Source organism: Drosophila takahashii, chromosome 3R (assembly GCF_030179915.1).
Source record: "Drosophila takahashii strain IR98-3 E-12201 chromosome 3R, DtakHiC1v2, whole genome shotgun sequence".
Classification (NCBI taxonomy): Eukaryota; Metazoa; Arthropoda; class Insecta; order Diptera; family Drosophilidae; genus Drosophila; species Drosophila takahashii.
Window position 1 is genome coordinate 31,464,128 of NC_091681.1, and position 22,896 is coordinate 31,487,023.

At 42.0% G+C, this 22,896-nt stretch overlaps 9 protein-coding genes across 14 annotated transcripts; 4 read left to right on the forward strand and 5 right to left on the reverse strand.

Annotated features, from left to right (window-relative positions):
* The first annotated feature begins 1,022 nt into the window (after window positions 1-1,022).
* bai (Transmembrane emp24 domain-containing protein bai) lies at window positions 1,023-2,224 on the forward strand. Its single transcript, XM_017149811.3, has 5 exons — window positions 1,023-1,276; window positions 1,342-1,462; window positions 1,677-1,747; window positions 1,813-1,939; window positions 2,003-2,224. The coding sequence occupies exons 1-5, from the start codon at window positions 1,097-1,099 to the stop codon at window positions 2,122-2,124; spliced, it is 621 nt and encodes a 206-aa protein (XP_017005300.2). The 5' UTR covers window positions 1,023-1,096; the 3' UTR covers window positions 2,125-2,224.
* On the reverse strand, window positions 2,206-6,948 carry 5PtaseI (inositol polyphosphate-5-phosphatase A). 5 transcript variants are annotated; one of them, XM_017149808.3, is made up of 10 exons: window positions 6,889-6,946; window positions 6,651-6,811; window positions 6,209-6,439; window positions 5,766-5,945; window positions 5,527-5,699; window positions 5,383-5,470; window positions 5,173-5,328; window positions 4,875-5,114; window positions 4,316-4,352; window positions 2,206-2,658 (listed from the first exon to the last, which is right to left on the reverse strand). In XM_017149808.3, the coding sequence occupies exons 2-10, from the start codon at window positions 6,726-6,728 to the stop codon at window positions 2,390-2,392; spliced, it is 1,452 nt and encodes a 483-aa protein (XP_017005297.2). In that variant the 5' UTR covers window positions 6,729-6,811; window positions 6,889-6,946; the 3' UTR covers window positions 2,206-2,389. The 5 variants fall into 5 exon arrangements, with proteins under 5 accessions (XP_017005297.2, XP_044251534.1, XP_017005298.2 ...); XM_044395599.2 differs by lacking the exon at window positions 6,889-6,946 and having other exon boundaries at window positions 3,407-4,352; window positions 6,651-6,874; XM_017149809.3 differs by lacking the exon at window positions 4,316-4,352 and having other exon boundaries at window positions 2,457-2,658; window positions 6,889-6,944.
* Window positions 6,949-7,424: 476 nt separating this feature from the next.
* On the reverse strand, window positions 7,425-7,931 carry LOC138913333 (uncharacterized). The gene is made up of 2 exons (XM_070216661.1): window positions 7,777-7,931; window positions 7,425-7,706 (listed from the first exon to the last, which is right to left on the reverse strand). Exons 1-2 carry the CDS (start codon window positions 7,907-7,909, stop codon window positions 7,483-7,485), a joined length of 357 nt encoding a protein of 118 aa, XP_070072762.1. The 5' UTR covers window positions 7,910-7,931; the 3' UTR covers window positions 7,425-7,482.
* A 2,807-nt stretch (window positions 7,932-10,738) lies between these two features.
* LOC108062874 (uncharacterized) lies at window positions 10,739-11,895 on the reverse strand. The gene is made up of 2 exons (XM_017149725.2): window positions 11,605-11,895; window positions 10,739-11,546 (listed from the first exon to the last, which is right to left on the reverse strand). The coding sequence occupies exons 1-2, from the start codon at window positions 11,809-11,811 to the stop codon at window positions 10,842-10,844; spliced, it is 912 nt and encodes a 303-aa protein (XP_017005214.1). The 5' UTR covers window positions 11,812-11,895; the 3' UTR covers window positions 10,739-10,841.
* Window positions 11,896-13,218: 1,323 nt separating this feature from the next.
* Window positions 13,219-14,463, forward strand: LOC108062887 (uncharacterized). The gene is made up of 3 exons (XM_017149739.3): window positions 13,219-13,443; window positions 13,744-14,223; window positions 14,282-14,463. Exons 1-3 carry the CDS (start codon window positions 13,338-13,340, stop codon window positions 14,359-14,361), a joined length of 666 nt encoding a protein of 221 aa, XP_017005228.2. The 5' UTR covers window positions 13,219-13,337; the 3' UTR covers window positions 14,362-14,463.
* A 316-nt stretch (window positions 14,464-14,779) lies between these two features.
* LOC108062925 (protein disulfide-isomerase A4) lies at window positions 14,780-16,488 on the forward strand. The gene is made up of 5 exons (XM_017149793.3): window positions 14,780-14,991; window positions 15,105-15,429; window positions 15,512-15,673; window positions 15,729-15,857; window positions 16,298-16,488. Exons 1-5 carry the CDS (start codon window positions 14,859-14,861, stop codon window positions 16,458-16,460), a joined length of 912 nt encoding a protein of 303 aa, XP_017005282.2. The 5' UTR covers window positions 14,780-14,858; the 3' UTR covers window positions 16,461-16,488.
* Window positions 16,489-16,947: 459 nt separating this feature from the next.
* Window positions 16,948-19,613, forward strand: LOC108062926 (uncharacterized). Of its 2 annotated transcripts, XM_044395629.2 has the most exons (3): window positions 16,954-17,550; window positions 18,064-18,403; window positions 19,287-19,613. In XM_044395629.2, the coding sequence occupies exons 2-3, from the start codon at window positions 18,188-18,190 to the stop codon at window positions 19,437-19,439; spliced, it is 369 nt and encodes a 122-aa protein (XP_044251564.1). In that variant the 5' UTR covers window positions 16,954-17,550; window positions 18,064-18,187; the 3' UTR covers window positions 19,440-19,613. The 2 variants fall into 2 exon arrangements, with proteins under 2 accessions (XP_017005284.2, XP_044251564.1); XM_017149795.3 differs by having other exon boundaries at window positions 16,948-18,403.
* A 641-nt stretch (window positions 19,614-20,254) lies between these two features.
* Window positions 20,255-21,501, reverse strand: LOC108062884 (uncharacterized). Its single transcript, XM_017149737.3, has 4 exons — window positions 21,203-21,501; window positions 20,854-20,997; window positions 20,753-20,797; window positions 20,255-20,693 (listed from the first exon to the last, which is right to left on the reverse strand). Exons 1-4 carry the CDS (start codon window positions 21,344-21,346, stop codon window positions 20,418-20,420), a joined length of 609 nt encoding a protein of 202 aa, XP_017005226.2. The 5' UTR covers window positions 21,347-21,501; the 3' UTR covers window positions 20,255-20,417.
* A 348-nt stretch (window positions 21,502-21,849) lies between these two features.
* LOC108062900 (transforming growth factor beta regulator 1) lies at window positions 21,850-22,877 on the reverse strand. Its single transcript, XM_017149756.3, has 2 exons — window positions 22,728-22,877; window positions 21,850-22,655 (listed from the first exon to the last, which is right to left on the reverse strand). The coding sequence occupies exons 1-2, from the start codon at window positions 22,788-22,790 to the stop codon at window positions 21,897-21,899; spliced, it is 822 nt and encodes a 273-aa protein (XP_017005245.2). The 5' UTR covers window positions 22,791-22,877; the 3' UTR covers window positions 21,850-21,896.
* Window positions 22,878-22,896: the final 19 nt, after the last annotated feature.

Sequence of the window (22,896 nt, forward strand, 5' to 3'; positions counted from 1 at the left end):
TTAACTGGCGCCAATTTTGAAATATTACAAAATGATTAGCCGACCTAGGTCGCAAGCTTTAAATTTGCTGTTGGAATGAGGATATGTATTGCTGCAACTCCTATAGGCAGTTTTCCATTGGTTTTTGGGGTTTTCAATCTATTTATAATATGTTATTGGCACACCGCTTCTGCACAAACACAGCCAAAGATCAAATTTTTTATTCTTTGGGCCGCGGCTAAAGGCGTTCATCAGAATTCATCCGCTAAATCTAGTATTTTAGTGGTATTTTCTTACTATTTCCTTAGCTCAACTGAGTACCGCGGTGAAAAAAGTCCCCGGCTAAGGGCTTTAGCTACCTATTTGCCTCTCGCTTACTCCTATGCTTAGCTAGCAGTTTTCGTCGTACTGAGTACTAGGCTTTAGGTCAAAGTGCCTGGAAATGGAGGACATGAAGGACAGGATCACGATGTGTCATGGAATTGCGGAAAACAAAAAATGCGTAATAAATAAAATAGGCTATTATTAATGTGGCCAAAGTTCTGAACACATCGATAGCTTCGAGTAAACATCGTTTATGTCCCATCACTACCAAGTAGCAACCTCATCTTGTCAGCCGTAGATCTTTTAGGATTTAAATTGCGAACTATTCCCTAAATAAGAACAAAATCATAATTTCATTTTCACCGCCTGCCTATCGATCCCGCAAAAAATACTGCAGCCCCAGTTCAGGAATCATCGATAGCTAACCATCCCAGCTCTAGTTGTGCTCTCTTTTTAACAGAAATGTTAAGATACAACGTTTTCTTACATTGGCAGAACTGTTAGTCCTCTGACGCTGCTCTGCCAATGTAAGAAAACGTTGTATCTTAACATTTCTGTTAGAAAACCGTGAAATCTAACATTCGATCGCGCCAAAGTGGCGGAAGGGGGAACTGATTTCGCGACGAAAGCGCCCCTGTTGGCAGCATTTTTGAGCTGACAATTGGAACTAGTTGGAACTGGAATACAATCGGAGCCATCGATAGATCCATCGATATTGCCCTGCGTCTCATCTCTACCAAGTAGCCACCTCATCTTGTCAGCCGTAGATTTTATAGGATTTAAATTGCGAACTATGGCGAGGGCGGCTTTCATCGTGTGCCTACTGATGGCCTGTGCCTGGGGCAGCCACGCCGTCATGTTCAAGCTGACGCCGAACACCCAGAAGTGCCTCAAGGAGGACATCCAGGCGAACCAACTGGTGATGGGCGAGTACGAGGTTTCCGACGTGCCCGGCCAGATCATCGACTACATAGTGAGTTTTCTTTATATCATATATGTATTTTCCCATGGATTTAACACGGGCTTTTCCCCCAACAGGCTCGCGACACCAAGGGACACATCCTGTCGCAGAAGGAGCACATCACCAAGGGCAAATTCAGCTTCATGTCCGAGGTGTACGACGCCTACGAGATCTGCTTCATATCCAAAGTACCTGCACGTAAGTTACCAGCCTAGTTAAGCTCATTACCTTTCGTACACGTCAGATTATTTCAGTTTTTATGACAAAAACAAGAGTTCAAAACCTATCAGAAGAATTTTTTTTAAATCAAATTTAATTTTAATTTCTATACTATAGAATCATCAGATTATTTTAAATCCTCAAACTGATCATATCAATTAATCTTCCAAATTTATCCCACCTTTTTCCACAGACCAACGCGGCATTGTTCAGGAAGTATCTCTGCAGACGAAAAAGGGTGTGGAAACCAAGAGCTACGAAGGCGTAAGTCCCATCAAGCCCATAGATCTTATCTCCTAAATGACTTGCATTTCTTTGCCCCTAAATAGATTGGTGAGGCCTCCAAGCTGAAGCCCCTGGAAGTTGATCTTAAGCGTTTGGAGGACCTTTCCGACTCCATTGTGCGGGACTTTGTTCTTATGCGCAAGCGGGAGGAGGAAATGCGCGATACGAATGGTATGTTTTATACCAAAATACCTATATAACTAATCTAATTTGTAAATCTAATTCTTCCCACAGAGAAAACCAACAGCCGCGTCCTGTTCTTCAGCATCTTTAGTATGTGCTGCCTTTTGGGTTTGGCGACGTGGCAGGTTCTGTACCTCCGCAGGTACTTCAAAGCCAAAAAACTCATCGAATAGTTCGCCCAGCCCCCCGTAGTCTTAATTCGTGCGTGGTTTAGATTTCCTCATTTTCCTCATCTTTTGAACGTTTTTCCGAAATAAATGCAACTACCACGTATGTATTATTTATTACTGCGACTGCTTTCCACATCTCTTGGCGGTGTGTGACAAATAAATAGCTCGTATTGGACGCGTTTAACATAACAGGTACATATAACACAAAACCACACGGTACAAGTTATTGGCTCAGCTGGCATTACAGTTGATAGAAGATCTGAAGCTTTTAGACGGTTGTTTCCTTCAGCAGCATGGCACTTTCGCTCTCCAGACCGTCGCTTTTGATGTCCAAGGCCCCGGCATCTTCATCAGGTGCTTCCTTGCACGGACTGGTGGTGCCCTTCTTCATCAAGATGTAGCGCGATTTGGCTACGGATGCACTCGAATCGTCCACCACGGACTGCTCCATCCACAGGCTGTCGTCGTTCAGCGCCTGATTCACCAAGTTCGAAAGGCTCTCCGGCAACTGGGAAGCACCAGTGGGATCCGCGGGGCCTACAAGAATACAAATATAAGATTACAGGATTTTGGGGTACTTAAAAACTGGGCTGCAAGCCGCACTCTTCATCTATTTCGGTCGGCTTGCAACTCTGATGTTAGGCGGAAAAATGAACTGAAAAAGATTGGCGCTTTCGCCCAAAAAAAGTATAAGATACAAATTAAAAGAAAAGAAGACAAGTGAGGTAAAAAAAGTAATTTATTTTTTCTTAAACAAGACGAACACAATAAACAATATACATATTTAAAACACAGATTCAAATACACGGGCTTAAGCTGATCGCGGCTACTGCGAAAAGGAACAGAGTACATCAGATGGGTTAAAGAGATTTCGATATGGCTCTTAAAATGCACAGAAGTTACAAATTAAATCTACAATCGCTCGATATATTACATATTTACACAGCGTAAATTCAAAGATTTTTAAAGCATTTGGTCAAAATTACGACGATATTAATGTAGAAAAGTGAGTTTCAAAGATTAGAGATTTCAATTACTTAGGATAATTGCATAAATAACATAAAAATATTGAAGCTAAGACTTAAACATAGCCGTAATTTCTTTTTGGTAAATAAACGGGTTTCAATTGCATGCAGATAGAGGGGAATTTACTACATAAAATAAGTATAAAATAATGCATAGCGTTTTAACAAGCGGTATTTTAATCGCTGGTTTTAAAATACTTTCTTAACAACTCAATATAAATCAAAATAACGAAAAAAAAACTGGAATTAGTGGATAGTACAACACATAGGAGTAACACTAGAACTGCGTTTTGTTGGGCGCTTTGGAGCAGCAGCGCTTGGGGAGCCAACAGCGTCAACTTGTTCAACATCACCCGCTTCCGCCGCATCAACTGTGTCCTCGTCCTCGACCTCGTCTTTGAGGGATAAGCGCTTTAGGTTCTCTAGCCGTGACTTCAGCTGGCCGGGAGTTACGGTGCCCCGCGAGGGTTTTTCCGCAACCGAAATCGCCACCTCGGGACAGGGCGATATATCCGAATCGCCCGCCTTTTGCTCTGCCAGCCTATCCGGCGCCAATCTGCGTTCCAGCGGACTGCGCGAACTGCTCGAGGTGGAGGTGCAGGAGCTAGTGACCTCCGGATACGGAGAGTGCGACTCGGTGCTCTCCGGCGTGTAGGGATCCTCGTACAGCCGCTCAGAGTCGGTGCTCAAGTGCTGCGTATCTATGCGGTTTATAATGATATCCTGCGTTAGCATCAGACGCTTGGAGAGCAACTTATAGCGATGCCCCGCCGGCTGCCTTTTGATTATGTTCCGGCACATGGGACAAATGGCCTCGCCAGTTCGCTGGCAGTCGTCAAACTGCAGCAGACTGTTGCTAGAGAGATGGGCGCACAGGCACATGCAAATATTATCGGAATCAATTATGTTAATACTAATGTTCGGGAAATTCGAGCCAGTCGTCGTTTTGCTCGCCTCCTCGTTCGCGTCCTGATTGATTTTCAGGGAATTGTACACATTGCGAGCCTCCGTTTCGTTGGTCAACAACTTGGAACCGGTGGCTATATCCTCAAAGAGCTTATTTGAATAGGGACAGTATTTCAGTTTGAATGCGGGCAGCGGTGATGTTGAGATGTCGTTGGGTTTGGCGTAAGTATTCGTGTAGTTGCAATCACAAGATCTATAAGTACCTTTGTTTGGTTTAAGACGGACAGTTAAGTAAACAGGCTACATGACAAAAAAGAAGAGATAATATTCATTAGACCGATTGAAGTGGAAGAGATACCATCGAAAATGGTATATACATATGAGTTTCCTATGATTTCGACTAACCGTATGCTGATTCTACAAATTTAACAACTTTAAACTAACTTCGATGCACCGAAGCCTTAAAATATCCTTGCAGATTCATCTGAAATTGTTAAGTGGTGATTTTACCTGGTTGGTTTAAGTTCTATATAGTTTAAAGATCATTTTAAGAGGGTATAGTAAGCGCACTACAAGTGGACTAAGCGACACCATGCCGTAGAAAAACAGAGTTGTTAGGAATGGAAGCAGAATTAGAAACAGCCGGTTTTTGTGTAAGACATTCGGAAACAATACGAAGCCTCTAATAGCGAAGAGCAAGAATATTTATCAAAAGTGGTGCAAAGTGGTGGAAGGCAATCGAGATTTGTAAGTAATTTTAGATCGCTCCTGTAGTTATTAAAAAGGGGAATGAAATATTGAATGGTTTCTAGGCGACCTTACCTTGTGGTCGCCCATGCAGACCGCTTCACCGATCATTCCGTATGTCCAATCATCGCTGCGAATAATCTCATGGACCTGGGGACTCATAAGAATCCTGTCGCACCAAGCAGGACAGCGAGTGGACATGTAGTCGGTGGGCATTTCTGGGTCTTCTTCGAAGGGATACGACGGGACGAACTTAATGGGATATTCGACTAGGACGTCTTTAAGTGGCTCCAGTTCTCTGTCAAATTTCTTTAGCTAAAAATGGGCAAATATTTGTCATCTTATTTAGTTGAACAAATTTTGGAGAACTTACCCAGTCTTCTTTGAACTTGAGTTGATGGTCGGCATGACTAAATTCTTTTTTTCCAACGGTAAGTACGTTGTTTCCAGTTGAGTTGCGATAATGGATCTTATCGTTTTCATTCTTGACATTTTGAACGCGATGAGGGGTCAAGTTTTCAGTTAATTCCTATTAAAAAATGTTTACTAAATTTCTGTTTAATAATTCATCTAGTAATCTTACTTTCACAACGCCTTCAGTGTCACATCTAAAATTAAAATCCCCAAAGAGGAAAAATGGCACAGTGCCATTCTGCTCGTCCAAATGGAACCTGTTTTCAAGCGTTTCAAGTTAATATTATTTTTAGATATTCATATTAAAAGTTACCTTTCAATAGTATGTACTAAGGCTCTTCTGCGAGTTTTACAATAGACGGAGGGAAAATTTTCGCATGCTGCCAAGTTGGAAGCATCGTGGAATAAGTGAATGTTGACTAGATCGATGACTGTGCCATTGATTTCCCATCGAGTTCGCATAAAACCTTTGCGGGACCATTTACACTGAATCAAATACGATACAAAATTAAATATTTAATAATAATACTTGGTAACATTTATAAAACCTACCTCCGGAAAGAAATGCTGAGGGAATTTGGACTTTTCCTTGGTGGCAATAGTTTCAATATTTCCGGAATAGATATGTTTATCTTGTATATCTTGAAGACTTTCTTCCCAACTGTGGGTTAGGAAATTCCATATTTTCAAGGAAGTGACATCCTTTTGGACAAAATATAGACTTCCCAGGGCCTAAAAATGGAATATACATAAATATAAATAAATAAATATTTACAAAATAAAGATGATGCAAAAATATTTTTCCCACTTAGTTTGATGTTTGTTGATGAATGAAATAAAAGAGTCATCGCATCATGACTAAACCCAGCGAGTTAATTACAATTTTTAAAATATTTTCGGTATACCCTCATTGAACAATGGGCGCTTTAAATGCCTGAGCTCATCCCAATCATTTTTCGACGCGCCCGATTGACCTAGAAACACGATTAACCCACCGTGAAATGCTCGGCTGACTTGAAGTCCTCGTCCATGAAGATGTGTACGCAGGTGAAGTCGCCCATTTCGGGGGCGTCGCAGAGGCACCTGATGAACTCCTGGACGTACTCCATGGACTTCTCGTACGTCTTGCCGCCCACCTCCTGGAGGTGGAGGGCCAGGAATCGGGGCTGTACGTGCGATATCTTGGCGAGGAATTCGTGGAGCCATAGATGCAGAAGCCTCTCGGGCTGCGAAATGTATTGGAAATTCGATTATCGGGGGGCGGGCGCTCGGAATACCAATTTGTTTGGGGACACGGATTCGGATACACATATTTATGTCAGTGGGTCCATACATAAATATGCGATTTACGCATCGTGTATGTATGGCCGTACGTAAACATGTATACTTCCTAGCCCAGTGAATCCATGGCCCATCTAGTTTTTGGGCTCTACGTACGTCCTCGAACAGGCTGCCAACGTTCGCCGTCACCAGAAACACATCCGTGCAGGAGTCCTCTTCCTGTGCTGAGTCCATTTGATCCCACTTTCGCCCGCGATGCAACAATTTTATTCACTTTTTATCAGCGACAATTTTATTCACTAATGGGAGGGGTGGCTCTATTAGGGCGTTTTGATATTTTTTATTTTTAATTAAAATTAACCAATTTACTTTACTTATTTGTGTATTTACTTACGTACACATCCACCAGTGATGCCAGTGATGCCACAAATCAGAGATGGGATTTTGGCTAGAATATACTTATACAAAAAGTCAGAAATTCAGAACAAAAATAATAAAAGTAAAAATTAAATAAAAATCAAAACAAAACAAAACATAACAAAACAAATAATAAAAGTAAAAAATAAAATAAATTAAATGTGCTTCGGGCATCCGCAGCTTGCCGTTCCGGTGCACGACTGCGGAATTGATCCGTGAATTCTGGAAGGGAAAGTATAGCTTTATTTAATAATATTAGGTAAAAACAAAATACAATACCTTTCCGGTTCGTCGAGTCCCTGCCAGTACTGCAGAATCTTTGCGTCAAGGCTGGAGCCAGGCTGTCCCTTTCTGGCAGCCACTGCGGCAGTGGAGCGCCACTTACTGATCCAGCGCCACCAATAGTGGTGCCCTCGTCCTCGCAACGCGTTTTGGTCGAGTTTGACGAAAACCCTCCGCCAATCGGGATGACCCGGGGCGAGGAATGGCAAACGCCGTTCAGCCTCGATGGCTTCTAGCACAATTTTTTTTAGGTCTAATGAAATGGGTTATGAACAACTTAGCTTTAAGCTCAATTTATTTCAAACTTACGTTGCGAGTTGGGAATATTTGGCCCTTCCTTGAAGGGAACCAGATGCTTCAGCGAAATGGGCTGGATATCCACCATCCTGTCACCACCCACCACCCCGGCACCATCCACCATCCCGGCACCATCCACCACCCCGGCAGAGTAGGAGTGATCCTCTGTGACTTCGAAGTCCTCATTTGCCATCAGCGCAAATACTGGGACATTTTCTGTAAGTATATATATAATTATAATTAATTAATTACGGTAAAATACTTTTTTAACTGTTAAATACAATACCTCGTTCCTCGCATTCCAGTTCCTCGAAGTTGCGGAACTCCTTTTGCGCCTTCTTTATGGCAAGGAAGCGCTTCACCACCTCGGAAACGTCTTCGAGGACCACTCCTACCGTGTCTTCCTCCTCAGACTCCATGCTCTTCAGTTCACCACCTCACACTCGACACTCGCACCTGCACTGGAATATAACTGGAATATAACTGTTTACGAATAACGGATCTTCGACAGCGTTGCCACCTAATGCATTTCACAAGCTTTATCAAGCAATCAGATTTCTTTCTTTTCTTTTGTTTCTGCCGCAGAATGGACCACCTGCGCCGGCGATCATACAAGTGAAGGTAAAGATCTCGGTTGGTCTCGGATCGGCTACAAGGATTGCGGGTGAATCACAGCATCACCACCCCGACAAGCGCAAACCCAAACCCAAACGTGATCGCATCAGGCCCTGAAGATGGATAGGGCTCCCGTGCCCAAGATTGTGGACAATGAGGTGCTGCGTCTTCAAGTGGGCGTGGCTGGGCAATCACGCCCGGCTATTTCGCTCCACGAGGGCGAGGTCATTGCTCCAGGTGGACGCCAGGTAAGCTGCCATAAACTCGAAACTTTACTAACATTTCTAAAACTAATCCTTAATCCTATGTAAGCTAATTAAAAATATTTCACTCTTACGTACATATATACATATGTATGTAATAGCATTATACATAAATAATATAATAGATCATATGGTTTATTTATTTTTTATAATATTTATTTATTTATTAAATATCAAAAGACTTAATATTAATAGTGACCCCACCTTACCATTCTAGATGTCCAACACTAAAAAGAACTCGCTGCTCAAGATCGACAATGTGCTGCGCGAGGATAGCACCTCCTTCCTGGTCACCGCGACGGCCAGGCCCAATCCCCCGGGCACTCCCAAACTGAATATGTCCTTTGGCAAGTCGGCGACTCTCTCCTGGACTGCCCCGCTGCACGACGGAGGCTGCAAGACAGGCAGCTACACACTGGAATACTTCCGAATGGGCTGGAATAATTGGCTCGAGGCGGCCACCACACGAGCACTGAGCGCTACGCTGGACGATCTGGTCGAGGGATCAGGGTACAAGTTCCGGGTGAAGGCGGAGAACGCCTATGGCCTTAGTGATCCCTCGGGTGAGTCGGAACTGCTCTTCATCCCGGATCCCGAGAGCGGAATCACGAAGCCAAAATCTGCTACAAAGGTGGACGGAGATGAGAAAGTTAAACCCAAGGGAGGAGCAGGCGGTGGAGCAGTGCAGGTGCCACCAGATGACGCCACCGGAATGTCGCCTAATCAGTCGCCCAGGGCCAAGCGCAAGTCCTACGGAACTTCGGATCAGGCCTTGAAGTTGGCCGTGCGCAAGAGACCCCCGGTGAGCAGTGCGGATTTGGTTAATAAGCTAACCAACGATAGCTCCTCCAACTCTTCCTACTTGACGTTGGTGACCACCACATTGACACCGGTGGAGAAGCCATCGGAACCAACGCCCAAGTCAGCAACTACTAGCTCTCCATTGAAGCTATTCAATCCCAAACCTTCGACTGCGGATGGGATGGAAGATCCTCTTTTCCCAATTCCAAAGTCTCGAAGCGGACTCTCCAGGACAGCCGAACAAGGCAACGATAAGAACAACAAGGTCAAGGATAAGGACAGTAAGCAAGTTTTAAGAATTAACTCTATTCACTTTCTAACCCATTTACTTATATTATTATTATTACAGAGGAAAATCAGCAACTGAGAAGCATCGGTCAGGCTGCAAACCTGGCCCCAATGGAACCGCCCAATACGTCCACGACGCCGACCAACCCCCTACAAAACAGTGATCTGGATGATAACGACCCAATGAAGTAAGATTTGAAAGAACCGGACAGATGTATTACGAACTCTAACCATTCCATTTCGATTACAGGCTTTGGTGCATTTGTCGCAAGCCGCATAACGGTCGTTTTATGATATGTTGCGATCTGTGCGACAATTGGTTCCACGGTCGATGTGTTAAAATCTCACAAGCTATGGGTATATTGATGGACAAATCTAAAATCAACTGGATGTGCCCCATTTGTCTGCGGTCCAAAAAATCAGTTCGTGATCCCGAGCTTCAGCAGCCAGCTCCCCCAACCCCTCCTCGGTCAATGAGTCCACATGGAGCGGACCTTTCAATGACCCAATTCCAGCCTCCCGCCACAGTGGAGCAGCCGAGTGAAGACGAGGAATTTGTACCAAATAAGGCTGAGCTAAAGCGCAAAGCTATGCCCACCAATGCTCGCCAGAGAAAACCTCCTCGGTCAATGAGTCCACATGGAGCGGACCTTTCAATGAACCAACTCCAGCCTCCCGCCACAGTGGAGCAGCCGAGTGAAGACGAGGAATTTGTACCAAATGCTGACCTAAAGCGCAAAGCTATGCCCACCAATGCTCGCCAGAGAAAACCTTCAAAGCGCCACAGGCTTTGCGAGCAATGCGAAAAGTATATATTTTGCCGCAACAAAAGCGACATGGCGAGCCATATGCTCAAGGCTCACGGGAACGTATTGGAGCTCCACGTGTGTGCCAATTGTGGTCTCTTAACCGAACGTCATTTGGATGGATCGCATACGAACGACCCCGATTCGGGATGTTTTAAAGTGAAGGTGTACGCGAGGGACTTTTTAAAGGCATTCCAATGTCAATATTGCCCTGCACTTTTTGACACTGCAAGGAACTTACGCAAACACTTTGACACCGGGGTGCACAAAAATAACAGCTATGTATGCCCTCCTTGTAAATTCAAATACCCAAGCCGTAAACAATATAGCAACCACATGGCAGCAGCACACAAAGTCCTTCAAATCAAAAAATTGTACATGTGTAACATCGCGGTAAGACAGAATATAGCATTTATTTCATTGATATACAATAAAAACAATTCTTTCATTACAGGGTTGCTCCAGCGCTGCAAAGCTGTATGATTACAAAGCACTCTTGCTACACAGAAAAGCCCACAACTCCACCAAATTCAAAAAAATAATAAAATCTATTTAAACTTTTATTTTTACTTTTTCATTTAAGATTCTGTGCCGCGGTACCCATCGACGCAGGCGAGCAGGGCGAAGACCTTTGGGTAGATCTCCGAACCCTCCACGGTCAATGTGTCGGCGTCCAGGGGACCGTTTGGAGCAATTAATGATTGAAAGCGATTTTTCCACTTTTTTCCAATTCGCTCCAATGTGTCGTTCGCCATGTACCTGGGGTCAAACGTGTCGACCCCGCTGGCGGCGAAAAATCTTTCAACCGCAGCCTCCATAGAGTGCAGGTGGCGCAGGCTCTCCTCTTGCACGTCGTCGGCCCTCTTGGAGTGAGCGTCCATGGCAGACACCTCCACGTAGAGGCGTCGCCTGATGTCGGAGAAGATGGCTCGGAAGGTCGACCGCCCAAATCGTGTGTTGTACGCCCGCTCCAAGGTCCTGTTAAGCACTCCATGGACCTGCGGGAACCAATCCAGCATGTGGGTGATGTCCCACAGGTGCGGCACCGTCCATCTGCCCAGGGAAAACCCGTTCATGGGGCAGTTGTCCGACACAAACGCCACCATGAACCGCGTCAAGTCGTACTGGTCCAACCTTCTCATAATGCGCTCGAAGTGGAACTTGGAACGTTCCGCGCTGTTGGAGGCCACCACGTCTACGTAGACGACCTGGAAGTATAGGCCGTCTACGGACTGGATGGCGAAGGTGTTGCATTTCCAGCCGAGCTTGGGATTGCTGCAAATCTAGAATTAGATTGGGTCAGGATAGCTATATACATAGCCTCGCCTCGAGATTACTCACCTCGGGGGCGAAGAGCTCGTCCATATGGAGGTAAAACGGCTTCCGGTTCTCCTTGAGGTCCCTTATTTGCTCCCTCAGGTCCACGCTCCCGTGGCCAAGAGCCAGAGGATTCATCTCCAGTGACTGGAGCATCAGCTCGGCCTTCCGGGAGGGGATGCCCAGGATTGGGAGCACCACATCGAGGGAGACGGACGGCGAAATGTTCATAATGTACAATAATATAATTTAATAATAATATTATAATATAATAATAATTTTGCGCGCCGATTAACTTCTCAAAGTGGACCACCTGATATCGATTAACTTCTCAAAATGGACCACCTGATATCGATATCGAAAAAATACCAATAGTTCCAATTGTAAATACTAATTGAGTAGAGGTGGAGAAACATCGGTGGGGGAATCGATGTTTGAAACATCGCTAGCCCCGATGTTTGGCGGGGATTCATCGATGTTTTCGTTTTTTAAATTTTATATTCTTTATAAATTAATATTATAAAGAATAAAGAATTTACAGACTGTAAATAAAAGTTATGAATTTTAAATGAATTATTGTAAGCTAGAACCTTTAGACTACAGGCTTTAAAATAAAGAGATGGTGAATTGTGAAACGGTGGAATTTGAAATATTCTACAAAGCTCAAAAGCATTTTTGAAATATTTACAGAATCATATTTTTATTGTTAGTTCTTTATTCCCCTAAAAAATCTGCATTTGATTATTCTTCTTTACGGTCTTTCAGGTTTTTAAAACTAATAATACAACTCCAGTCTACAAGATAAGTATCAAAGTCAGGTTACTTCCGGTATTATAAAATAATGCGTATCTAAATTAGTGGGATTCTCAATAAAAATAATATCAATTAAAGAGTTACTGTCGATTATAGCTTTGTTGTTTGTCTGTCGTTTTCAATAACACAGTTTTATTTTAAAATAATTATCTATTAAAAAAGCATTATATATCTTACATTAAATTTGTAATTTTTCAGTGTACCTTCAATTAACTACTAATAAATGCGTTTCGAATTCAAGCTGTGTTGTGGCACATTAACCAAGTTGAAGATCCGTCGGATACATTATGAGCATATCCGGCGACGTAAAACTGTTAATTACGACGCTGCATACTAACTATAACTATACCATATTTCTATTGGAATAATATGAATGACGGGTAAAACTTTCCAGTATTCCCAAAGTCTTTAAAAGTATTACATTCGTAACACTTGTCTGAAATGTCATCAATTTGTGTCACTTATGCAAATCGTTTATTCCCACAAAACGAGTTTAACAATAGGTCAAAAAAGTGGTGGTCGAAATCCCAAACTCGCAAATACTATATAGGCAGTTGCTATTTCCAGGCTTTTTGAAAGTTGGGTAGTGAAAGTTGTATTGAACTTTTTGCGTCTCTTTCGAAATCTCCAACACAATCCAAGCGATTGCACGTAGCATGAATACTGAGCAGCACGTGAGACGGTAGCCACATTTCTTGCAAGAATACACAAGTGATTCAACTTCAGCTCACCGCTGCATATATGCCCTATAGCTATAGGGGCCAAACCTTTCGGGGGAAAAGCAATGGCAGTTATAAATACTTGCACATACGTACATGCGTCGGCCAGATATTTTCTTTGCAACAATGTTTTCGGTTTGAAATTTATAAAGCGGCGGTCGTCAAGAAAACCGTTTATTGTACTTTTAGGAACCGTTTAATTCATATCTCAACGCGATCGAAAAAATGCGTAACAAATACTTTGCCGTTCTGATATGCGCTTCCTGCATTTGTGCTTGCACTGCGGATAGCTACTCCGGGGATATCCAAAACTCGAATTCTTTGGATTTCGGTGCGTGACTTACCAAAGGATAGAAGAAATATGTGAAAATCCAATCGGACATTGTGTACTATACAAATCTTTTAAACGATTATTTTTCAAGGACAATTTAAAATCTTTAAGATCCGTCGTACAATTGTGTTACTCAAATAAATGCAGTGAGATACAATCAGAAAAGGATTAAATAAAGATCATTTAAGAGGCAAAAAATAAAAAGATGATATGGAGAGATAAGGATTATAAACTATCCCTATGTCCTTAAAAGTGGTGTATTGTAATTATATAACTTATTTTATATTTTTTATTTATTAGGCAACGACAGTGGAGGCTACAGCTATAGTTCTCCACCGAACAACAACTACCTACCTCCTGCCACTCCCGCACCAGAGTACCTGCCTCCATCAAATAATGGATACCAATATAATCCGCCTCCAAACAACAACTACCTGCCCCCGCCGAACAACAACTATCTGCCCCCTCCTCCTGAATATGGACCGCCTCCCGCATATCCTTCCTATGGCCCACCGCCTCCTCCCTTCTATAAGCCAGCTCTTCCAATTCCCTACTCACATGGCTCTTTTCTGGAACACCTGAAGTCCAAGATCAACTTGTACACGCTTGGAAAGATACTGCTCAAGCTGTTGATATTCAAGAAAATTGTCAAGTTTATTGGCCTGATTTTCTTACTCTTGGTTTTGCCCAAGCTGAAAAATATTTTCAAGGACGATATGATGTCTGGATCTGGAGAGAGCAGCGATGGAATGGAAAGTAAATTCGTAGAAACAGATAAGGGTAAGGTTTTTTAATTAAGTGATTAGTTTACAAAATAATATTCCTTGAATTCTTTCAGATAAACTAGCTCAACAAATTGAAGATCTTTACGATTTTGTAATAAATTCTATAGAAAACTTTGAAGGACGAAGATCATAGATTGATACCAAAAGTAGTTAAAAATGTATTGTTACAAATTGTATTACATTTGATTATTTATTTGTTAAAATTTCTTTTATAAATAAAATTTAATTATATTTATGTTACGCTTGTGTTTTTTTTTTTTAATAAAAAAAGCTAATAGCTGCAATCTACAAAAAATGTATTAGTTTTAATGAAATTTTGAATCCTACTGTAATTTATGTAGTTTCCGGCTTTACAGGATATTTGCTTTATTAGGAACGAAAAAATAAATGACAGAGATTGTGGCATTAATTGCAACTTTTCATGCATAAGCCTGGATATTTATCTAGGTACTTTTTCTGTACTGACTTTTCCACCTAGGAACAAAACCTGTTATGTTTCGCATCACTGTTGACGATACATGAATGAAGCGACTATCGATAGCCGGGCTCTCACTCTGTTTCGGCATCCAAGTTTAGATCAGCTTTATTGGCCAGTGATCAAGTCCGCTCCTCCACAAACACAGCAAGATAATGCTGCAGTTCATATTTATGGTAATTTTGGGTCTAAGCCTGGGGAATGCTGCGGCCCAGGAGCTGCGACGCGTGGACGACGCCGAGTTGATTCAACTCCTGACCGGCAGCAGCAATGTGGTTGTCCTATTCAGTAAGTTCGTTATATGCACCTACATATATATAAAAGAAATCCAGCCTACGTGTACATTGAGCATATGGACCATTTGACACCGGTTAGTGGCTAAGAAACTCCTTTAATTGCAGACAAAAACAATTGCCAGCGCTGCCAGGAGTACGAGAATGTGGTCACCAAGATTCATCCCCAGTTGGAGGAGACCTTGTCGGCCATTGTGGTCCAGTCGGTGGATAGCAATCTCGTTTCCATATACGATCCCAGCAAGGAACCGGCTTTGGTATTCTTCAGGCGCGGAATTCCCATCCTTTACCACGGCGAGATAAACGATGACGAAATCCTAGACTTCTTCAATGACAACTTGGAGCCAGCGGTCAAAGAGCTTTCCGACGACAACTTCGAGCACCTCACACAAGCCTCATCGGGGGCCACCACCGGGGACTGGTTTATCTTCTTGTAAGCTATATTAGTCATGCGTTGAGGTCGCCGTCTAAGCGTCACAAGACATGTATACCTAACTATGTACACCCACTTCTAGCTCTTCCGCCGAGTGTACCGTATGTCAGCGGCTCTATGCCGTCTGGGAATCCGTGGGCGGAAAGCTCAAGCGAAAGTTAAATATTGCCCGAATGAACAGCTTGGAGTCTGGAATCTCGACGGCCAAGAGACTTGGAGCTTTGGAATCACCGGCATTTATATTGTAAGTGCTAGTTTAGTTATCTTTACGAAACATATGCTAACTTTGGTAATTACAGCTTGCGGCAGGGAAAGATGTACAGGTATTTGGCCAAGCAATATAGTCCCGAGGCATTTGTCCAGTTTGCGGAGAAGGGATATCTCACCCAGAGCCATCCTCAACCAGTTCCACAAATTCCTAGTGCCGTGTAAGTATTCTCATAGTTCATAGTACTACTAAAATATATCTCTTTCGATCGAATATTAAACTCAGTGTCCGATTATGACCTTTTTATAGGGATTTGTGAGAATCTGATACATGTCTTTAGTAAGTGAGCCAAGATTGACCTTTTAAAACTAATTGTTTCTATAATTATTATAACTATTTAACTTTACTCCCCGGTGCAAGGTTGCATATAACGTCAGATTGAGGGTGATCTACACAGACACTGATTATACCATTGATTAATATTAAACCAAGTATTAATCGTAACCGTTGTATAATATCCATTGAATAGTTTGTACATAAACAATAATCAATATTACCCTGGTTTAAACAGTTCCTGGTTTCAGAAGATCGAATTTAATACAACATATTTAACTATTAAAAAAACACCTTAATTAATTATTAAACTTTCGTGCTTTTCAGAAACGAATTTTTGGGACCTCTGCAGAGTTATTTCAAATCTGAAAACATAACCTCCTTGGCGACTTTGGGTATTGTTGCATTGGTCGCCGTCATATTTGCCACAAAGAAGGTGGCCAAAATATTCAGTTCAGAACCAGCAAAAACGAAAAATAAATCGAAATAAACCTAATATTATTACTAAAACAAAAAAAGAGTTTAAATATTCCCTAAATCGAAATACACAGTGAGCGCGAAAATTCAACTATTGCAATTCCTAACGCCTCAAAATCTGCCAGCTATACAGAGGAACGGTGGAATCGGAACAAGCAAAACACTTAATATCGCAAAAGATCCATTGTTCATTTGTACAGCACAAACAATACCTATCTCTTAATTGGTTTCAATTAATTAGCCTGCCAACAAACAAAAATATTTAGAGCGGGACTGCTCAGTTCAGAGGCTAACTCGGCTAGCAATCTAGCCAATTGCTTAAGTGCGATGATGATAGTTTGGCGTGGAACACTTCATTCGAATCAGCGTTTCGTTTCCTAAAACGTAATATTCACGATCGTGTTTTTTGGGAGTTTCGCAGTCGTTGGCGTATTCCCCGGAATCGCAATTAATTTATCTTGGGTAAATCACTCGAAACCCGCTATTTATATAGTCCTCCTACAAATGCGCATACATATTGGCCAGAGTTTGTGAAAACACAGTGCTCACCAAATGTCAGTTGACGTCAGAAGGTCTTGAAAAGAGCGAGGAGTGTACATACGAACACGAATATATACGGTAAATGGTATACCCCGGAGAGCGGAGAGAGATCGAGAGAGCATTCGCACCGACTTTCGATTGATATTTTGGCTGTTGTGTTGTTGTACTGCTGCTTGGCTGGGCCGTTTGCTGTTGCTGTTGCTGCAAAGAGCACAAGCCACATGAGTCAGATTAATATTTTGCTTTTGTTCAGTTTCAGTTCCAGTCGTCGGTCGAGTTCAGTATTCAGATACTCAGATACTCAGATACTCGTTGCCAGCCAAACCGAACTGAAGTCAAATACTAATGTGTGTACTTACGTGTAAAGCAGTTAAAGTTAAAAAAAATGTGCAAACACACAACCATAGCGTGGCTGTGGATGTAGTGAAGAGTGCCAGCATTAATCGCATTTTTCCCCTGCACGACGACTAGAAAATACTCGACACGTTTGTCTGTTTCTGTTTCTGATTTCTGCCTTCTGCTTCTGTTTGGCCTCCTAGTGAAAACGCAAAAATTGATATTGTGTAAGTTATATCTAGCATTGAAAAGATGAAAAGTGTCATTGTCATTCCTATAAATACACCTCCTCGCGAAAGGAAGTCGCAATAAGGCAAACACACAAAGGAACGAGCCAGCAGGCCAAAACTTCGGAGTAGGGCTGAGCTAAAAGTATAGTGCGCAGCCATCATGACTAACTCACCACCCAAAACGGCAGCCCATGTACAGAAAATCGATATTCTAGTCGCGCTGTAACGCTGGGTAGCGGTAGCGCCTACCTGAAAATAAAACACAGACAGGCGAGACATTAGTATACCGAAAACCTCTTCCGCCAATGGTCGACATTTAGGCTATAGGCTATGGCAAATGTCTATACATATCATACCGCTATAGCTATAGGCACCCGAAAACGAAAACCGAAAAACAAAAACATAAACCATCTGTGATACGCGTGTACCTAAAAACAGTTTTGCGAAATGAACTAACTTAGCACCGATCGAGGGTATCACTGGGAAATTAACGATGCGTCTTGTCCGCAGTAAATGTTCTCAACGTGATGTTTCTGTATCCGACTATCTGAACACCCCGCATCCGAATCCGCATCCGAACGCCGAAGTCCACACCAAAAATATATTTACGCGCTACTGGGACGACCACATAAAAATGAAGGACCAGAGCGGAAAGGCCTCGGCCTCATCAACATCATCATCGTCTTCACCACCACCTGCCAAACAAACCCAGAGCGTTACGTTCGTGAGGACCAGTAATGCACCAGCTGTTTGCGACGCCAACGGGAACGGGAATGGGAATTCGAATCAAACGGAGTGGACCTTTCCCCCAAAAGCGCCCACTCCGCATATCTACAATTGCCTGAGTCCCGTAAGTCAGCACTGAAAGAAAAATCGAAATACTATTATGATCATTTAAGATATGGGATTATAAACATGTCAATATGGTGTGAAAAATGATATGGTTATTTTTAAAGATATACTATGGTTCTTTTACTATCCCAACCACAATTCGCACATGTTTCCTTCGCAGTGCAGATTATAATGACGTAACGATTATTAAATACTCCACGGGTGACCGTACATAGTATATTTAGTTCCTAGTCTTTGTGCGCTCGTGTGTTGGCGAAAGATAAAGAGGAAACAAATTGTTTGCACTTCAACAATTGCCGTCTAAATCATTAGTATGTATGGAAGTATGAACAGACATACGGACGTTTGGCAATATATTATGGGCATTAAACCTGCCGCACTCGGCATTAAATAGATCTATTTTGAGAAATCATTTTAGCGATAAGATTAAAGATCCGCATACAGCACATACACACTCAGGTCAGCTGGGGTTAATAAATCCTAACGTTTTGGGGGGGTCGTATGTCTGCGAATACTTTAAGAGAAGGGTCTAAAATTTAGACTCTAAATCACTGTTGTTTGCCATTTCCGGGTTTCACTTTCACCTTTGTCGTATACTGCTAATATTCATAAAACGTAAAAGGGCTTTCGATTAAACAATTACTGTATTTAATTCCAGGAACCCCCATTTTCAAGTAATTATAATCTTTAAAAATAAAATTCCAACGCATACCAGGAATTTTAAATTTTTTTAAATATTCGTTTCTGATAAGCTAAAAACAGCAATTCGCAATCAGAGCAAACAATCTTAAAAATTAAGGAGACTCACACGAATGAATTCATTCTTTCGGTTTATATCGTTAGTTTTCAGTACTAATAACTCACTTTTCTCTACTTTCCAGGACATGATGGCCTCAAGTGATAAAAACAGCTTTAAAGGATTTCGCAAGCAATTTAGTGGACGGTTTAAGCGCTTAGTGACTCGAAAAGTGGAACACACTCCAGTGATACCTCCAGAATTGAAGCCGCAACTAAAAACAATATACGTTTACTAACTTAAGATGTAACGACAATTGCAAGCACAAGTGTTTTCCCCATTAATATACGTGCTCCATCAGTGTGCGTTTATATGGCAGGAAACATTAGTGATAGGAAAAGCAAGATAAACTAAGTTATCATAATACCATTCTGATTGACAATTTTAAGTATTCAGCGATTCGTGCGTATTGTTAGGCTCAATAAAAAGAACATTTCATAAGACAGACAAGGATTAAAATGAATTTGGTACGAGAGTCAGAGTCACGGGGTTTACAATAAACATATCAAAGAAATTGAACAGATAATTATCGAGAAAAGGAAATGTTCAAATATCACGTGTTGGTATTACTGGCTCTAATGCGAATCTATGTAATTGCTTATTATTTTTAATAAGTTAAACGAACTCCCTATGTTTACATGTTCATCAATTACCATTAAAGAATTATTTTAAAAACCTTAAAAGGCAAAATAATTTTTACCACAATTTCTTGACTACCTGTTAAAAGGCATTTGCGGTGGACGTTGCAATACCCATAAATATAGGGGTGCACAATTCTCATTCAATAATTTTCCAAGTAACACGATACAAAGACCTTTGTCAGCTGCTATAAGATGGTCATTGTTGGGATTCCAATCGATGAACATAAAACTGGAACCGATGCAAACAAAGAAACTTTCTGCTATCATGGCAAAAGAATGTAGCCACTAAAATGAGCTACGATAAGATTAAGGTAAACAAAGTGGATATGCCACGTTGAGCGATGGGCCAGTTTCGCAGAAAGTATTTGACCAACTATAAAGATACTCTATCCTGCCAATCCAAAAGTGTGCGTTGGTTGGTTCACTTATCATCTGTATTCGAAATTACCTAGTTCATTAAATAAAATGCTTATTTTATTCCAATCTAAACGTACGCACACACAATTGTGTCTATATATACATGGTAAAGTACTCGTGTATATAGTTCCACCGACCAGAGACGAGGCTGGCAGTCATTAATCTACGTGGGTTCCTTGCTGGCTGGTGCTGCCTGTGCCTGTTCCAGTGCCTCTGACAGTCTCTATGGGGTCTCTATTGCTGGGGCCAGCGCCACTATCATTGTGGCTTTCGCTGCTGTTTGGTGTGGGCACTACAGTCTCTGTTGACTTGGGGGATTGGGATTGGGATTGGGATTCCTGGGTCCGTGGGCCAGTTGAGGATTCGGTCTCGTTGCGGCGCGGCGCCTGATCCTCTTCATCCGAGAATTCGTGAATCGAGGTGGATCGATTTATCTGCAAAGTCAGCGGAGAGTTATGACTAAATTCTTTCGAAAAGAAACCAAACAACTCACCACTTCCTCATCCGACTCACTCACACTGGATATCGATGGATTTCTCTGGAAATGCAGTTCATTGAGTATGGGTATAACCATAGTATATCTTTTCTACTCACTTCTATGCGAGATTTGAACTCGATTACATTAATCTTGCGCTTCTCCCGCATCTGTGTGAGTCGCATTAGCAGCGAGTAGTGCTGTTCCACGCGATGCAGACACGTTTTGCAAATGGTCTTTGGCAAGGGATCAGTCGGAGAAATCTGGTGCGATGAATAAATATATGATTAATCAATAAATGCTACTCCCAAAACGTTTATAGATTGACCTATCGGGAAAACTATTGTTTGTGCAAACCTCTGTTGCAATGCCTGGTTTTCGAGTACATACAAAAATGGTCGATGATGTGTAACCCCATTTCTTAAAGGCCTTGAAATATCCTCGCATCTAGTACCCAGTAATACTCACTGTTATTGGCAAATAGCCGTTGATTTTCTCAACAAGACACAAACGCTGGCCATGATCACTATAAATATGTATTACTGTTCGGTGCATCTCGGAACAGAGTCGGCACAGAAATCCGGATATACACGCCTTTTCGATGCTCCCCATCTCGACCGATCTGGCTGCTCTGCTATATCCTCGGCTGCTGGTGCAATGTCGGTTAATTCAACGCCAACCAAAACAACTTTCCAAAAATATTTAATACTTTTCAGATAGGTGTTGTGTACATATGTTTCTGGCCAAGGGTTGTATTTCCGATTGCCCCAGCAGGTTGCCAGCTTGTTTTCGGTTCCGTGATAGGAAAAGCCGATAGTTAGCAACAACAAAACAAAGTGCACTTTTCGTTCCATTCGAAATTACCACGAATGCACACAGTTTTATGGCCAGAAAACATATGATTTTAAATATAATGAACCAAGTGGAAACAGAACAGAAATATTTTCATAAAAATATTTCATAATTCTAACATTTTAATTCCTACTAAAGATTTATTTTGTTTTAAGCAATAAATAGTAAATAAATGCATCTCCATTAGGAAATGAAACAGACGACATGGAACTGGAACAGAAATATCAGCTGTTTGGTTTTTTGAATATAATAGGTTTTATTCTTATCTATTTATGAAAATCTTATAGTAGAGACAAACTAAAAAATCTTATCAGGATAAAAACCCTTGAAGCGTCTCAAACGATAATGAGACGCTATTCAACGATTGAACATTCTGCACTGCGAATCCTTTGAAATTTGTGCAATGATGATAGCCTGGGTCCATCATAAGAAGCGACTGTGTCTTTTGGTTGGACAATCCAAAGAAGACCTCTCCTTGTATGTCAAAGGGTATTTTCACTTTTACACTGGGAGACCTCTGAATGGAGTTTAAAAGTTCCATGTGGCACGTATTGGCGCTCTCTCCGAAGAAGACTCCATCCAAATCGTTGTCGGGTATTATTTGAAATTGGGGAATCCCGGCGTTGTTCAGAATTTTGCAAGTAAATACACACTTTTTGCGCGGGTCCTTGGGATGGGCGTAAATCCGGGTGGCCACATAGCCCACTGGATATATCCAGTTCTCGGTGTGGAAATTGGGATTCACTGATATTATCTCCCCCAGTGAGTGCAGCAATACATTATTCAGGTTCATCGGAAACATGGGCTTCTTTTTCCGTATCACCGCGACATTTTTCGGCTTTTCTTCGCTGGGCTTCTTGTGCACAACAACTGGTTTGGGTTTCTTCTGACCCCCAGAAGTAGCATCAGTGGGTTCGACTTTTCCGTTCGAGACACTGGGACGTCCATTGGTCGACTTCTCCAGACCCTCGTGGAACATGAGCCTCTCAATCAAATATAGCCTCTGAGATCGGGTGACGGATAACTCGGCCTGCAGGCGGCAGATCTCGTCGGTGAGAGATGCGTTCTCCTAAAATTGGATTACGTATGTTAATAGATCGCACATTTATACATAATTCCCCATACGTTTGTACGATCTTACCAGCAGATAACTCTTCACAGAGCGTTTTAAACTCTCGTACCGTCGCTTATATTTTAGATTCATGATTTTTTAATTTATAAATTGAGCAAATAACAAATTTGTTGTTATTGCCGTGGGTTTGTTTTGTTTATCGGACTGCAGCGCTGCCATCTGTAAAATATCGAAAGAC

Bases quoted from the DNA above. Each gene is read 5' to 3' on its own strand.
- LOC108062884 (XM_017149737.3), bottom strand. From the start codon at position 21,346: ATGGGGAGCATCGAAAAGGCGTGTATATCCGGATTTCTGTGCCGACTC. The intron at 20,798-20,853 runs GTGAGTAGAAAA...CTGCATTTCCAG, and splicing joins AGTTCAAATCTCGCATAGAA to AGAAATCCATCGATATCCAG. The intron at 20,694-20,752 runs GTGAGTTGTTTG...CTGACTTTGCAG, and splicing joins GTGAGTCGGATGAGGAAGTG to ATAAATCGATCCACCTCGAT.
- LOC108062926 (XM_017149795.3), top strand. From the start codon at position 18,047: ATGCGTCTTGTCCGCAGTAAATGTTCTCAACGTGATGTTTCTGTATCC. The intron at 18,404-19,286 runs GTAAGTCAGCAC...TCTACTTTCCAG, and splicing joins TCTACAATTGCCTGAGTCCC to GACATGATGGCCTCAAGTGA.
- bai (XM_017149811.3), top strand. From the start codon at position 1,097: ATGGCGAGGGCGGCTTTCATCGTGTGCCTACTGATGGCCTGTGCCTGG. The intron at 1,277-1,341 runs GTGAGTTTTCTT...TTCCCCCAACAG, and splicing joins GCCAGATCATCGACTACATA to GCTCGCGACACCAAGGGACA. The intron at 1,748-1,812 runs GTAAGTCCCATC...GCCCCTAAATAG, and splicing joins AAACCAAGAGCTACGAAGGC to ATTGGTGAGGCCTCCAAGCT.
- LOC108062925 (XM_017149793.3), top strand. From the start codon at position 14,859: ATGCTGCAGTTCATATTTATGGTAATTTTGGGTCTAAGCCTGGGGAAT. The intron at 15,674-15,728 runs GTAAGTGCTAGT...TGGTAATTACAG, and splicing joins GAATCACCGGCATTTATATT to CTTGCGGCAGGGAAAGATGT. The intron at 15,858-16,297 runs GTAAGTATTCTC...CGTGCTTTTCAG, and splicing joins CCACAAATTCCTAGTGCCGT to AAACGAATTTTTGGGACCTC.
- LOC108062887 (XM_017149739.3), top strand. From the start codon at position 13,338: ATGCGTAACAAATACTTTGCCGTTCTGATATGCGCTTCCTGCATTTGT. The intron at 13,444-13,743 runs GTGCGTGACTTA...TTTATTTATTAG, and splicing joins CTCGAATTCTTTGGATTTCG to GCAACGACAGTGGAGGCTAC. The intron at 14,224-14,281 runs GTAAGGTTTTTT...GAATTCTTTCAG, and splicing joins ATTCGTAGAAACAGATAAGG to ATAAACTAGCTCAACAAATT.
- LOC108062874 (XM_017149725.2), bottom strand. From the start codon at position 11,811: ATGAACATTTCGCCGTCCGTCTCCCTCGATGTGGTGCTCCCAATCCTG. The intron at 11,547-11,604 runs GTGAGTAATCTC...ATCTAATTCTAG, and splicing joins ACGAGCTCTTCGCCCCCGAG to ATTTGCAGCAATCCCAAGCT.
- LOC138913333 (XM_070216661.1), bottom strand. From the start codon at position 7,909: ATGGAGTCTGAGGAGGAAGACACGGTAGGAGTGGTCCTCGAAGACGTT. The intron at 7,707-7,776 runs GTATTGTATTTA...ATATACTTACAG, and splicing joins ACTGGAATGCGAGGAACGAG to AAAATGTCCCAGTATTTGCG.
- 5PtaseI (XM_044395599.2), bottom strand. From the start codon at position 6,728: ATGGACTCAGCACAGGAAGAGGACTCCTGCACGGATGTGTTTCTGGTG. The intron at 5,700-5,765 runs GTAGGTTTTATA...TATTTGATTCAG, and splicing joins CTCAGCATTTCTTTCCGGAG to TGTAAATGGTCCCGCAAAGG. The intron at 5,329-5,382 runs GTAAGATTACTA...ATTTTTTAATAG, and splicing joins ACACTGAAGGCGTTGTGAAA to GAATTAACTGAAAACTTGAC.
- LOC108062900 (XM_017149756.3), bottom strand. From the start codon at position 22,790: ATGAATCTAAAATATAAGCGACGGTACGAGAGTTTAAAACGCTCTGTG. The intron at 22,656-22,727 runs GTAAGATCGTAC...ATCCAATTTTAG, and splicing joins CTGTGAAGAGTTATCTGCTG to GAGAACGCATCTCTCACCGA.